We start from the raw sequence: 15,100 nt of genomic DNA on the forward strand, positions 1-15,100 counted from the left end.
TATCTCGTTTTTATACGTCAATCACAACATTATTTTTCCTGCACAACAGTATTTTGTTCCTGCACATTACAACAGTATTTTGTTGGTGTACATTACAACAGTATTTTGTTGATGTAAATTATAACAGTATTTTCTTAATGTAAATCACAACAGCATTTTGTTATTGGTGTACATCACAACAGTATTTTGTTGGTGTAAATTACAACAGTAGTTTATTCCTGTACATTCCAACAATATTCTCTTCCTGTACGTCATTACAGTAGTTTGTTGTTGTACGTTATAACATTATTTTATTATTGTACATCACAGTAGTAATAGTACTTATCACATGTGACTTGAAAGATATTTTAGTATTTTTCTAGATTTTTAAAACATAAAATTTAAGTGTAAAGTTAATTGTCAAACATTGTCGCTGTTTCCCAACTCTTTCATTACGACAAGTCAACAGTCCAAAACAATCTAAATTAGATTAAATTTCTATATTAAGATCTAGCCAAAAACAGAACCATTTAAGCATCTATAAAAATGAATGCTGTATAATTAATATCTTCCCATGTTCATAAAATGTGAAGATTTATTTTATACTTTTATTCATTCCGTTGAAGTTAATAGTCCCTTAGGTCACTGAATATTAATTAGTCTAGACTTAATAAAGTTTTCTCAAAGTTTTAAAGCGTGTAGCTTGAAAACACATAGCCAAACTGACTAGAGAGGAATGATAATTTTAACAGATGAAATTACATTTTTCATTTTGGGGGTACTGAATTGACTGATGAAAGTTAAAACAGCAGTAATATTATACAGATTAAGAATGGGGAAAGAAAGTAAGTGTAAGAACATTCCCCAGTTTGACATTCAGAACATTTTCCAATAGCTTAAAGAAGCCAATACAAAAATACTTTGAACGTTGTAGACCTTAATCTAAAACATTTTTTTTTTGCATGAGAAACAATATGACTCATAAATGCTGACACCTCTGGGTCTCTGTCTTAAAAATAAGTTTAATACGTGTTTCTTGAACCTGTCTTTTTACATATATTCCTACAGACTTACGTGATAATTTAAAGTCAGTAACTCTAGGCTATTTTATTAAATTGAACAAGGTCATCTAAGTGTGTGTGATTTCAACTTGATTACAAAGTTAGGATGGTTCTATGATTGACAGTTAAAACATCTAGGTGAGTTTTTGGATGAGAAATGTAGTTTGAACCACTCTCATAATCTAGCTGAGTTATGAGAACTCTATAAAGCATGCCACCCTATACTCACTAGGTTTTTGACCTAATTATCTGAGAAGTATACCGAATCAACGAGTTACAAGGGATTTGTGTAAAACAACAAATGCATGAAGAAAAAAGATTTGATCTTATTGGTAAGAACTGATTAATATGAGGTTAGCTGTGACGCATTATTAGGAAATTAATATTGAATAAAACAGCGTATCTGTTGTTTTCATTAATACCAGAAAGAGAATTTTTAAAAATCCGACATTAAGACATTCGGAAGGTAGTGAAATTTCATGGAAGAAAAGAATGACCAAAAGAAGCTCATACTATGACTGAGAGGAAGATAAACACAAGTTCGTCTTTGGTTTCCCATAAAAAGTTAGAATTTCGTGGTTTTGTTTGAGCTCGAAACATCATTTTCTAGGTCTTTCCTACATCGTTTTCGTCGTGACTGGTTCTGCAAAGATTCAACTTGAGGGATGAAAAGCTGAAGACCTAGTCACTGATTCAGTAGAGAAGACAATCCACTCGTCTACGCAAACACATACTCACTTATTATTTTATGTTTGTAATAAAGATTGTTTTCACTGCTCTTAAAAGGTGTTCGATCTTTTTGTTTTTCATGTAACTTAAAAACTCTGTCGAGTTTCCAGATGCAAATAATTCTAAGCAAATTTTCTTTTCGAACTCTGCTGTTATTGGTGGACCTATCCTATACTTGTAGGAATGTCAGTTCACCTGAGAATATCACACTGTTTCTGTAAATGATATCATCAGATAAGAAGTTTCGTTTAACAAATAAACCAATGTTTGTTTAATCATAGAAAAAACAAACAGTGATAAATATGAGAGAAACCTTACCTCTGTTGCCTCTAATTGTTAAAAGAGTCACCCATAGGATATTAGAATAACCAATTGTGGCTAGATCTTATATTACATGTGCATATAAGAAATGTGTATTAATGAGAGGTTTGTTTTAAATGAGATTGAAATTTTCAATGAGTTCTAGCTGCATTGTTTTCATATTGAAAATCTTTCAAACGAAAGTTGGCTATAATGGTTTTATGCTGAAAAGGAAGCGCAGTGACGTTTCTTTCTTCAAAATGATATATTCTCAAACGAAGTTCATCGTATATTAGTTGTTCCTAGTGGATTAACTGGTAAGTTTACGGACTTCAAACGTATCCGGGTATTAAATATAGATATTGTATTATTCACCATCTAATTTGCATATTCTCAAAAGTATTTAACTGGCTTCATTTGTTTAACAATGCAGAAAACATTCAACAAAACGTTACTGTAATTGTCGAAATAATCACTACTTGGCCACGTGTTAATGTCAAAACTGCAACTTTGGAACGTCAACAGTGGCTTTAAAAGTAACATAATTTCTCCAGATGGTTCGTATTTGCAAAGAATCACGGGATATATTTGAATGTGTTGTTAGGGTTTACATTGCTATAGCTATAACATGGTTTAAAAACATTACATTGCTATCGTTATAACATGGTGTAAAAAGTTTACATTGCTATCGTTATAACATGGTTGTAAAAAGTTTACACTGCTATCGCTATAACATGGTTTAAAAACATTTCACTAACAAACCTCCTGGGAAAATTGGGTGAATTGAACTTCATGCACTCCATTACTTCTATAAATTTCTGGTTAAGTTTTTTGTTTCTTTTTAAAACAGGCGTTTGAAAACTGTAAAATGTAAGTTCTTAATTTTTCGTACCATTTCTACAACTAAACATGTATACCAACAAACCCGGTGTGACTGACTGTATGAGCAGCGTGAGAATAAATTCACTGTGGACTGTGTGAGAAAGCAACTAATATTTTATTTTCCAAACTGAAATGGAGCTATAAATAGGAATGTAGAAAATAAAAACTTCCAAGTTTACGCAGGTTTCATTGAAAAGTTTAGAATCTAGGAACAGGTTTTTTGTTGTTGAAAACTCACCTTATCCATTTTTCCCAATTCTATGTAAGTGTATCCAAGGTGTCGAAGTACATACATATTAATGACAAGAATACAAAATACATATTCAGTCATCTAGAATAAAACTTTTTCAGTATATTTCACAGAAAATACATAACTCAGAAAAAGTAGTACAAAGAGTGTTGGCTTGAAGCAGCATTAGAAATTGAAAAATGTGAATAATTTTGATTTTACCGCACGAACCACATAGACTGTCTATGTGGGAAAGAAGAACAGAAGCTAGTATTCGTTCCAATGACTGATAATGTATTTTGTCCAAACTTTCCTGAAGTATGTTAAAGTAAAGATCAACATGACATTGCACATGAGATTTAATAGGATTCAACAATGCACATGAGTTTTAACAAGCTCCAACAATAGATTACATAAGTTCAGTAGTTTGTCACTACTTCAAACTACATACAAACATAGATAGACAGAAACTACAGCATCGTTCCACCATGATTCAAAAACTCTATGATAAGCTAAACATTCCTTTCTACAGTATCGTTCCTCCCCCCATGATTCAAAAACTCTATGATAAGCTAAACATTCCTTTCTACAGTATTGTTCCCCCATGATTCAAAAACTCTATGATAAGCTAAACATTCCTTTCTACAGTATTGTTCCCCCATGATTCAAAAACTCTATGATAAGCTAAACATTCCTTTCTACAGTATCGTTCCACCATGATTCAAACATTGTGTAATAAACTAAGCGCATTCATTTCTGACACATCAATATTAGACAATAATCTAAACATCCATTTCAACTACGTCATTTCCCCATGATTCAAACACTGTATGATAAACTAAACATTCCATTTCAAGTACGTCATTTCCCCATGATTCAAACATTGTATGATAAACTAAACATTCCATTTTATTACATCATTCCTCCAGGTTTCGGACTATGTACGTATATATATATATTGCTTAACTGTAGAGACATTTTTGACGAGAAAATACAGCCCAGCTAGATTATATTATAGTATTACTTATAAGGTACACATGATGTGTTTGTTTGTTTGTAGTCAAGCACAAAGCTACACAAAGGACTATCTGTGCTCTGCCCACCAGGGATATCGAAACCCGGTTTCTAGCGTTGAAAGTCCGCATACATACTGTTGTGCTACTGGGGGCAGGTACACATGAAGGGCCTTCTTACTATTACTAATGAGCTTCTAACAATGAGATGTTTCTTTAAGATAATATTACATAAATACATGAAAGCTCTTTAAATTAACCCCATTGAAAAGATTTACGATAAAATATATTAAATAGAGTTTAGTTTACTCTCACTAGGAAAGCTTTAAGAAATCATCATAAAAAAATTGAATAAACCTTGCTAGAATATTTTCAGATAAACGTCATTTAAAATATCTGTTTAACCAAATTGGAAAAGGTTTAAACATACTTAACTAAAAGTATAAATGAGGTGCTTTAAGAGAGTTTCTGGTTTGTTTGTTTCTAATTAAGCACAAAGCTACACAATGGGCTATCTGTGCTCTGCCCACCACGGGTATCGAAACCCGAATTCTAGCATTGTAAGTCCGCAGACATACCGCTGTGCCACTGGGGGGGGGCAGAGTTTCTGGAAATCATTGAGAAGCCTCAAATTAAATGATCGAAAACAAATGTTTAATTATAATCCGCTCAACAAAGTATTCATAAAGAAATTAAAACTCAATTTATAAGGAACGTTTTAACAAGAAATTTGAAAAATATAGCCTACGAAATTTGTTTTCAATAAATTTTCACTAGAAAATGTTTCAGACAATTCTTGAAAGAAACAAATAGAAAGTCTTCAAGAAGAAAGTTGTTTCTTGAACAAGCTCAACAGCTATGTTTTAACAGGAATTGTTAACTGTATTTGTATATACCTCAAAGAAAACTTCAGAAAAAAACATCTCTAGGAAATTTCAATGAATCCCATTAGTTTTTAATTAAGTAAATCTCTTCTCTTGGAATCTTTTAGTTAAGCCTTATTTGTAAACGTTTAAATGATTCTATCACGTAGATTTAAAATACATCTATTGTAAATCTACTTAAACTTCAGTTGAAGTGTTTAAGATTTATATGATGTAAAACATCCTTTCATTTGTCGTTTATGATTTTCAAATATGGAAGTGATGTAAAAGATGTTTTCCAACACAAAGCGACAGAAACAAACATGATCACGGTCCAATAGTTCAATTTTTTTCTATTTCAGCTTGGTGGAAGCTTTTTTTTGACACAAATAATGCTCTTTGATGGAATCGGATATGCACTGTACAAATACAAGCTTAGAGACCCTCTTTATATTAAGTCTGTTAGTCGTACAATCGATAAAATGGTACACCCTCATTGGTCGTCATTGTTTTATTGTTCATATATCTATCTTTTGTTACAACTTCCTTGTCAAATCTCCTTGTTGTTTTATAACGCGAAGATGTACTGTTTAATACTCATAATTTATTTTGTGAAGAAGACCCTGTCCCTAATGCAAGCATAACTGTTTTTTACTGTGTCAATCTTGCGTCATTTGTAGCTTGTAATAATTTTATTATACAATATGTATTTTCCGACACTTTTGTTTCATTAAATAAAAAACAACAACATATATATATATACAGTTATTTCCATTCCTACACACATACTTGGTGAATAATAAACATGAACTTAACGCTAAGACAGTTAGATTGGTTTGTAAATTTTGTTTCAACTAAGAATGGTTCGATGTGCAACTAAAATGCTAGTACAAACTTACATTGTTGATTTGATGTTTTATTATAGTTTTGAAATTTTCTTAGTAGTTTATGTATAAGATGGAAGAAAAAGAAAATAAATAACTAGATCTTCAGATGTATTGATACATTTAGGTAAGTAGATAAAAATACAGGAAAACGGTGATAAATTGAAGCTACAGATAGAGAAATAAATGGTATTTTTGAATCTCATTTTTTTTTCCACCCACGCCACAACAGAAGTAACGTAGAATGAATAAGCTATTTTAAATAAATAATTTAGACAAAAATAAGAGTGCACAAAAAGCGATGAATTGAATGTATATTGTTGTTGCTTCAGATAGATATATTGTTGTTGCTTCAGATAGATATATTGTTGTTACTTCAGATAGATATATTTTTGTTACTTCAGGTAGATATATTTTTGTTACTTCAGGTAGATATATTGTTGTTGCTTCAGATAGATATATTGTTGTTACTTCAGATAGATATATTATTGTTACTTTAGATAGATAAGTTTGAAATAATGAATATAGCATCATGCGTTTCCTTGGTAATAAAACGACAAGCAACAAATAAAATATTTCTTGACTGCTATATCTTCGACATTATTTACCCTTGCTAAGTATATTTATACAAAAATAACTAATGAAGTCAATTATCAAGACGTTTATCATAATAATAATTTCACCTGCTTATAAAGTTAAAATCCTGTTATCATATAGTTTCTGGTTGGAAAATTATAATTATAAATTTAAATATCTAATTAAGTCATAATGACTCTCTAAGGATTAACTATATTTTGTGAAGAAGACCCTGTCTCTATGACTCTTTAAGGATTAACTATATTTTGTGAAGAAGACCCTGTCTCTATGACTCTCTAAGGATTAACTATATTTAATCTATATAGTGCGGAAAAGTTACACTCACCTTCCAAATACGTAACTCATTAAATATTATCTTACAATAAACTGTAGAGTGATTTCTATGAACCAAACTCAATGACCTAATTATTTTCAGACTCCAATTGTTTTTTTTTTCAATAAAACTTTTCTAGCTTTGATTTATTATAATCTTTAATATGTTGATGTTTGATGTTTATTATTAAGCACAAAGCTACCCGGTTTCTAGCAGTATAAGTTCACAGACATACCGCTGTGCCACCGGGGGGCATTTTATATGTTACTGATAGTTAATTAATATAGTTTTAATTTTGTGCTAGCTCTTACAAACTCTACTAGTGAGATATTTTTATATTCTCTCGGTGGCTCTATGACGGTTACCAATGATAGGGTACTAGTAGCAAACCTATGCTTTAAAGTAATCTTAGTTCTATTAGCTTTTAAGCTATCTGAGGATTATCAATGATATGGTACTAGTGCCAAAAACCTATGCTTTAATGTCACCTTAGTTCTATTAGCTTTTAAACTATCTGAGGATTATCAATGATAGGGTACTAGTGGCAAAACCTATGATTTAATGTTACCTTAGTTCTATTAGCTTTTAAACTATCTGAGGATTATCAATGATAGGGTACTAGTGGCTAAACCTATGCTTTAATGTCACCTTAGTTCTATTAGCTTTTAAACTATCTACTTCAATTCCGAAAATAGAAAGTAATAAATAATTCAAGACATTTTTGCTGTCATCCTTTTTAGTCGTGTTAACCCACCACGCTGATACTTCTAGTTGCATTAAGCTGCTGATTTTCAAGATGTGTATCAATCGATATTTATATCTACTGTATTTAACTTATTCTGTATCAATTCGAATATAAAATTAAATTTCCCACAGTGTTTACATTATCAATGCACCCCAAACTTCTGCCAACGCTAGTTGTGGGATGTGGCAAGGGAATTGCTTGAAATAGCTCAAGGGATTAAACGAAGCTGCTGTTGATGGTTGGTTTACTTGTATCATCGGGTTAGTAATGTCAACAACACTGAATTCATTCCCAGACATCATCATAACGATAACAGAAAACTGTAAACCCGTACTTTAACACAAGTGTCACTATCAGGTGTTTAACTAATAAATAATGTCAGACGAAACACATCGGTTTAAATCATTGAAATAAAAACATCTTAAATGTTAATATATGACCGTATGAAAGATTTTAAACAAAGTTCTATTTCCTAAAATACACACGTGAAGTACAAAAGCATACATAAAAACTAGTGAAAACTCTCTACATTTAAAATTTTGTCATCTCTTGCGGAAAAAAAATGTATGAAAGTATGTATATCAAAAACAAAATAAAAAAGTACATCATTACTGTCTGAGAATCACTTCACAGAAATTTTGTTAGTAACTATATTGTGATAATCATTACGAGTCACTTATACAAGAGAAACTCACCAGTTAGGAAGTATACAGATAACAAGAGAAACTCACTAGTTAGGAAGTGCAAGTATACAGATAACAAGAGAAACTCACTAGTTAGGAAGTGTAAGTATACAGATATTTCTTAGTCTTCGGTTTATGCACTAAAAATAATACTTAATATCGGGAAGATCGATTCTTTAATTCTCCAATTTATAAATTTTCTTTTCAGATTAACTTTCCTGACGAGAAAATACGTTTTGGGGGAAATATGAAACATGTTATGTAATATAATAAAAGGTTAGTGACTGTCATATCTGTAAGTATAAAACAGAAGTGGTCTCAATCAATCAACAAACTTGAAAAGCACCCTCAAAGCCCAGGGGAGTATCATAGGGAGGTCGACATTCGGATCTGCTCCCCCCCCCCCCCGAGTTCCCTGCGATGGCTCTTAAGTATTCCTCGTGCTATTATATTGATGCCTACAAACCTTTGGCACGCCAGGGAGTGACAGGGGAGGGGATCGGCGTTTGGATTTAGTCCCCTATACACTCCCCAGGGTGCGTTGAAAGGGTGCGTTGAAAGGGTGCGTCAGCTAGTCTATATATAATATGGGATTAAGTGTTGGAGAATATCAAGTTATGTGCTATGTCATAAAGTGTTGGCGAATATCGAGTTATATCTCACCTGAAAAATTTTTTGGCGAATAATAGATTATGTATCATCTGATGAAGCATTAGTAAATATCATAGTATTTTAAGTATTTAATAGTGACATGCGATAAACAAAACGTTTACAATAAAACACTACAAGACCGTTTATGATAACAGAATGCTATTTTATTGTAAAATGAAATATTGAACGGTACAGGTCTAAACTAAGAACATCAAGTGGTTTCTAGAGAAGTATGAGATCTATATTACTAAACAAGGACAAGCACTTTCATAAAGTAAGTGCTTTTCCTATAGTAATAACATATAATGGTGAAACAAACAGTTGCTATTAAAGGTTCTGTTTTCTAATATAATATTGTACACAAATGAAATGTTTTTAATGGAGATCATTCGCCTGTGTTGTAGATTGTTTGACGATCTTATTGAAGTCAGCAGAATGAAATACCGCTCCGAAACAAAGGTAAAAATAGGCGGTTAAATTCCATTAAAAACTTTCCACGCAATTACATTTAAAATTGTTTTTATACAATTTGTTATATATATATATTGTTTCTGGTTATAAACCTTAAAAAATTATTGTTTGTTTGTAATAAAGCACAAAGCTACTCAATGGGCTATCCGTGCTCTGCCTATCACGGGTATTGAAACCCGAATTCTATCGTTGTAAGTCCGCAGATATACCGCTGTGCCCCTGGGGGGGGGGCTAATATTATTATATTCGTTTTGTGAGCCTATTTTCAACCCGACAAAATATATTTACTTTTTATTTTTGTTCCGACGTATACGTTGGGAGCCTATTTTCAACCCGACAAAATATATTTACTTTTTAATTTGTTTGCACGTATACGTTGTGGGCCTTGATTCATATAAGTAAAACACATTTTTTTTTATAATTGCAAAACAAAGATATTTTGTTACATGTTTCGAAAATATATGTTTGCCCGATGACGACTCAAATAAATGTCAAAACATGTAACAAAATATCTTTTTTTTGCAATAATATATAATTGTGGATTTAAAGGTGTATCACTAATATTAATACTCGTCTTTTATTCATTCTTTTTTAAATTTTTCATCGCCATATTTTATAGACGACACTTTTAATATCATTTATAACGATTTGTGTACTAAAAAAACTAATAATAAAATAAAGTCAAATCTTTCGTAATAAAAGAAAAAGAAGCATGGTATCGTTTCGGCTGTATGAAAATACAACTCTTCAAGTAAAATAGTTGAGTATTTAAATAACATTTTTTCGATGTCTATCTACAGGCCTCTCCACGAGATATTTAATAAAAATGATATCTAGTGTTGAGTTAGGAGAATAATTGGTATTAACTGATAAAACACTTGATTTTGACATATCGAAAGAACTATTACAGGCATTGACAGTGGTATCGTTTCGTTTTTAGCAAAGACAGGCATTGACAAGTGGTATCGTTTCGTTTTTAGTAAAGACAGGAATTGACAGTGGTATCGTTTGTTTTTAGTAAAATCATACATTGACAGTGGTATCGTTTCGTTTTTAGCAAAGACAGGCATTGACAGTAGTATCGTTTCGTTTTTAGTAAAAACATACATTGACAGTGGTATCGTTTCGTTTTTAGTAAAGACATACATTGACAGTGGTATCGTTTCGTTTTTAGTAAAAACATACATGACAGTGGTATCGTTTCGTTTTTAGTAAAGACATACGTTGAGGTATCGTTTCGTGTATAGTAAAGACAGACATTGACAGTGGTATTGTTTGTTTTTAGTAAAGACGGACTTTGAGAGTGGCAACGTTTCGTATTTAATAAAGGCAGTCTTTGACAGTGGTATCGTTTCATTTTTAGTATTTTTCTTTTATCATCTTAATGCTCGAATGTTTCCATGGCACTCCATGCTCTTCCTTCTCAAATATATAGATTTATATATATGAAAATACATAAAGTTTTGAAAACGAGACAAATGTTTAGGTACTTAGGCTAACAGATAGTATTTTCCCGAATCTCCGTGTCACGACAATTAATAAGTCACTTCCGTGTCACGACAATTAATAAGTCACTTCGAATATTTGGGTTTATCTCGAAACTCGATTATGGTGGAGAACCCCTCGGTGACACGGTAATAAGCCCGAAGGTTTATAACACTGAAAACCGGGTTTCGATACCAGTGATGAGCACAGCACAGCTAGCCCATTGTGTACCTTTGCGCTTAACAACAAACAAGTATGCTAGAGATATTATGAACCAAACTGCCAGCTCTGGTAGCCCTTAAGATAAATTTTATTCTTGTTACTGGTCACTTAATCATCTCAAAAATAATGTTTACAATTTCTTCCCCGGCTACTCTGTTCAATAACTAGACATCCACGTATTACTCAATCAAGCACGTGAAAGAAGTCCAAACAGGCTTCGTTAAGGAGGGCTGAAAGTTGAGAATATTTACCTGAGATACCTATACTCGTTCGTTTAACGCCGCTGTCCATAACGGTAAAAATCTCTATATGTTTTCATAGATAAATCAACCCGACTGTACGTTGATAGCAAATAACTCTGCGAGTAACAAGCGAGAAAAATATTAGGAGAATTTACCTTTCAACACACAGCTAGAGGCGAAAAAGCTGCTTTCACATTCTGCCGTGATGTCAAAGTGGATTATATATCAACGTGGTTTTGGATGATGTGTTTGAAGCTCGATATTCCAGAAATAACACTTTAAACAGTAAGAATTAAAACCGAGAGTAAGAGGCAAAGAAGAAAATATTTCATTTTCTGACAACAAACATGCAGACCTCTATCATTTCGTCTGCAGGTAAAAAAGTTCAAAATTTGTAAAAATAGTATCACAGATGTTATAGGTTTGTTTTTAAAATAAATATTTTATGAGTAAAGACTACAAAAACATAGAGTAGTAAAACAGAATTGGTTAGAATAGAACAACAACACGCATGTGTAAATAATTTGTTAATTTCACTCTTAGAACTTTCATAAATTAATATAACTTTTCAGCAGTTATTCAAAAGCTAACTCGTAGTCTCAAAATTTTAACTAAAAATATTTATGCGATAGTTTGTTTGTTTGTTTGAAGTTAAGCACAAAGCTGCACAATGGACTATCTGTGCTCTGTCCGACCACCATCATAAAAAGTTGTGTTTTATCTAATAATTTTGATTCAATTGAATGAGAGTTTGGTTTAGAAATTTCTGATTAACTTAGAAAGCTCGAAACGTCATTTTATGATGGTTAAAAAAGTGAGAGCCGTAGATGAAAAAAACAGTAACAACGTTATCAAATGGACACCAATAGTTGTACTCAATGAAATATTTAAAAAATCAATCTTTGATAGTAGCAGTAAGTCCAAGATATAGTAAAAATACAAACGGTAGTTATGAATATCAGGATAAAATGTAAAAAAGGTAATGTTTATTATATATTTATAGATATAAATATTTAAGCCATATGCTATATTTCATACAGATTTACTTTGCAGTTTGAATTCGCAAGTAAAAGCCCTCGTCTTCAGTCATTATAATTCTAATAGTACGAATGAATGTGTAACGAACTGGTAAATAAAAATCGGGAAAACATTTATGAACTAAAGTTGATTCGTGAATAATACGAATGAATGTGTAACGAACTGGTAAATAAGAATCGGAGAAACATTTATGAACTAAAGTTGATTCGTAAATAATACGAATGAATGTGTAACGAACTGGTAAATAAGAATCGGAGAAACATTTATGAACAAAAGTTGATTCGTGAATAATACGAATGAATGTGTAACGAACTGGTAAATAATAATCGGAGAAACATTTATGAACAAAAGTTGATTCGTGAATAATACAAATGAAATTGTAACGAACTGGTAAATAAGAATCGGAGAAACATTTATGAACAAAAGTTGATTCGTGAATAATACAAATGAAATTGTAACGAACTGGTAAGTAAGAATCGGAGAAACATTTATGAACAAAAGTTGATTCGTGAATAATACGAATGAAATTGTAACGAACTGGTAAATAAGAATCGGAGAAACATTTATGAACAAAAGTTGATTCGTGAATATCCACTGTTACGCAGACTTTCTTACATTTTTTAATATGTCTCAATCCTACTTTCCGATGAGAGCTTGCTGTATCAGCATGCAAATGTTGTTTAAACATGTATTATTATTGTAATAATATAACGTTTACATGTGAAAAGTATCGCGCCGTTCCTGCAGTTAAAACAGTAATAACTTTGTTTTATCACGAACACCCACTTGTATTCTGTTTTGAATACAAGATAACCCATTACATCAGCGAATTTCTCTTTTCTCAACTTGACAAAAATACGTTTAATATTCTCTTCATAAGGACTTGGATAAATTGGGTTTTAGGTATTAATCTTGATCGTCATACACACACACACAAACAAACCATGGACTACATCTTTCAAACAATTTAAAATATTAATGACGATCAAGATTAATAACTAAAACACAATTTGATTAAGGTTTGTTTGTGTGTGTGTGTGGGGTTTTAGGCATTAATCTTGATCGTCACACACACACAAACAAACCTGAATCTTTTAAAGTGTTTGAAAGATGTAGTCCATAAATTGGGTTTCAGGTATTAATCTTGATCGTCACACACACACACAAACAAACCTTAATCTTTTAAAGTGTTTGAAAGATGTAGTCCATAAATTGGGTTTCAGGTATTAATCTTGATCGTCACACACACACACAAACAAACCTGAATCTTTTAAAGTGTTTGAAAGATGTAGTCCATAAATTTCCTTGACAAACAAAATAAGATCGTACTTTTGTCCTTATATCGCGTTACACAAATCGTTCTCTTACATTATCGTTCCTCTACCGTTATGTTTTCACCGTTATCTTTACAGTTATTTACCTAACAGCGGTAGTTTACCGAAGACAGATGACACACGTTTAAACCTCTAAACTCGTTTTTCATTTGATATTATGAAGCGAATGAAAATGACTTGTTTTCAACATTCACGCTCAGATACTCAAATTCCAATAATTTGAAGATCCTTCCTTAATTAGTACGTGTTCAGAGAACGGTTACTTTATTTATCTTTCTCACCGCTATTACAGCAATAAGCCAACGTACATACTTTTGTTGTTGTGTATGTATGTTATGAATAACCTTCGCTATTATTATTTCATTGCTTCATAATATCTTCTTCCTTTTGAAGAACATAGCCACTAGTTGCTAAAATAACTCACATACACACACACACACAAAAATAACGTGACGTCTCCCATCAATTCCAGAGCCCTCAATAAGTCAGCGTTAAGTTTAGGACTAAACAATATATTAAAAAATCGTGCTTCAGAAAATATAAATATTTATTTAAATGGCTTGAATTTCAGAAGTTAACATGAAAACCAAAATATTTTTCTTGCCTATATTTTTCTTTCTTTTCAATCCAATGGAAATAAATAAAAAACTATTACTGAAAGTTAGGGAAAACTGTACACATATAGGATTTGTGTAGGTTTGAGTGAGATTCTTAAAAAAACAGAACAAATTGCTCATTCCCTATGTATCTAAAGTCGACGAATTAAAATAACCTTGGTGGTTAGTGTGTTGTTAAACACAAAGCTACACAATGAGCTATCTGTGGTTTTCTCACCACGGGTATCGAGACCCAACTTTTGGAGTTGTAAACATGCAGACTTACCGCTGAGCCATTGAGATACTAAAAAGAAAGGTTAATAATATTTTTTTAAGGAAATATACACAATAAAGAGGGATTTATTCAACAGCACTTACCACCAACTCTTGGGCTACTCTTAATTACCTGCTTGAATAGTTGAATCTGCTCGTTACTGTTATAGCGCAACTACAGCCCCAAAGTGGGAAGTGCATTTTTTGCGACAACAGGACACGAATCATTAACCTTCGGGTTCACAGTCAGGACACGTTAGCCACTATCCATGTAGTGAATGCATAATTATTATGTACTCATACATATTTTTTTTTTTGTAGCTGGAATCAAGTATATACACTTTTGATGAATAATGTATATTCTATGTTTATATATATATACACCTGGAAAAAAGTTAAGCACCCCCAAATATTTTTCAGGATTGCTTATTGAAAATAAGGTTTAATTTTCATGATGTTGAGCAATGTTCATAATTTCAAACATAATTAAAAGGATGTGAGCGTTCAGGT

At 31.8% G+C, this 15,100-nt stretch overlaps 1 protein-coding gene across 1 annotated transcript in view; it reads left to right on the plus strand.

Annotated features, from left to right (window-relative positions):
• The window catches only part of LOC106465222 (adenylate cyclase type 2-like), a gene marked incomplete at its 3' end in the record, with an annotated part of 160,955 nt that overhangs the window by 14,671 nt on the left and 131,184 nt on the right, over window positions 1-15,100 (plus strand). The window contains exon 2 of the mRNA XM_022393078.1: window positions 9,334-9,388. Within this exon, the coding sequence (XP_022248786.1) occupies window positions 9,365-9,388 (24 nt within the window). The remainder of the gene's footprint in view (window positions 1-9,333; window positions 9,389-15,100) is intronic.

Source organism: Limulus polyphemus, unplaced genomic scaffold (genome assembly GCF_000517525.1).
Source record: "Limulus polyphemus unplaced genomic scaffold, Limulus_polyphemus-2.1.2 Scaffold1874, whole genome shotgun sequence".
Taxonomy (NCBI): domain Eukaryota; kingdom Metazoa; phylum Arthropoda; class Merostomata; order Xiphosura; family Limulidae; genus Limulus; species Limulus polyphemus.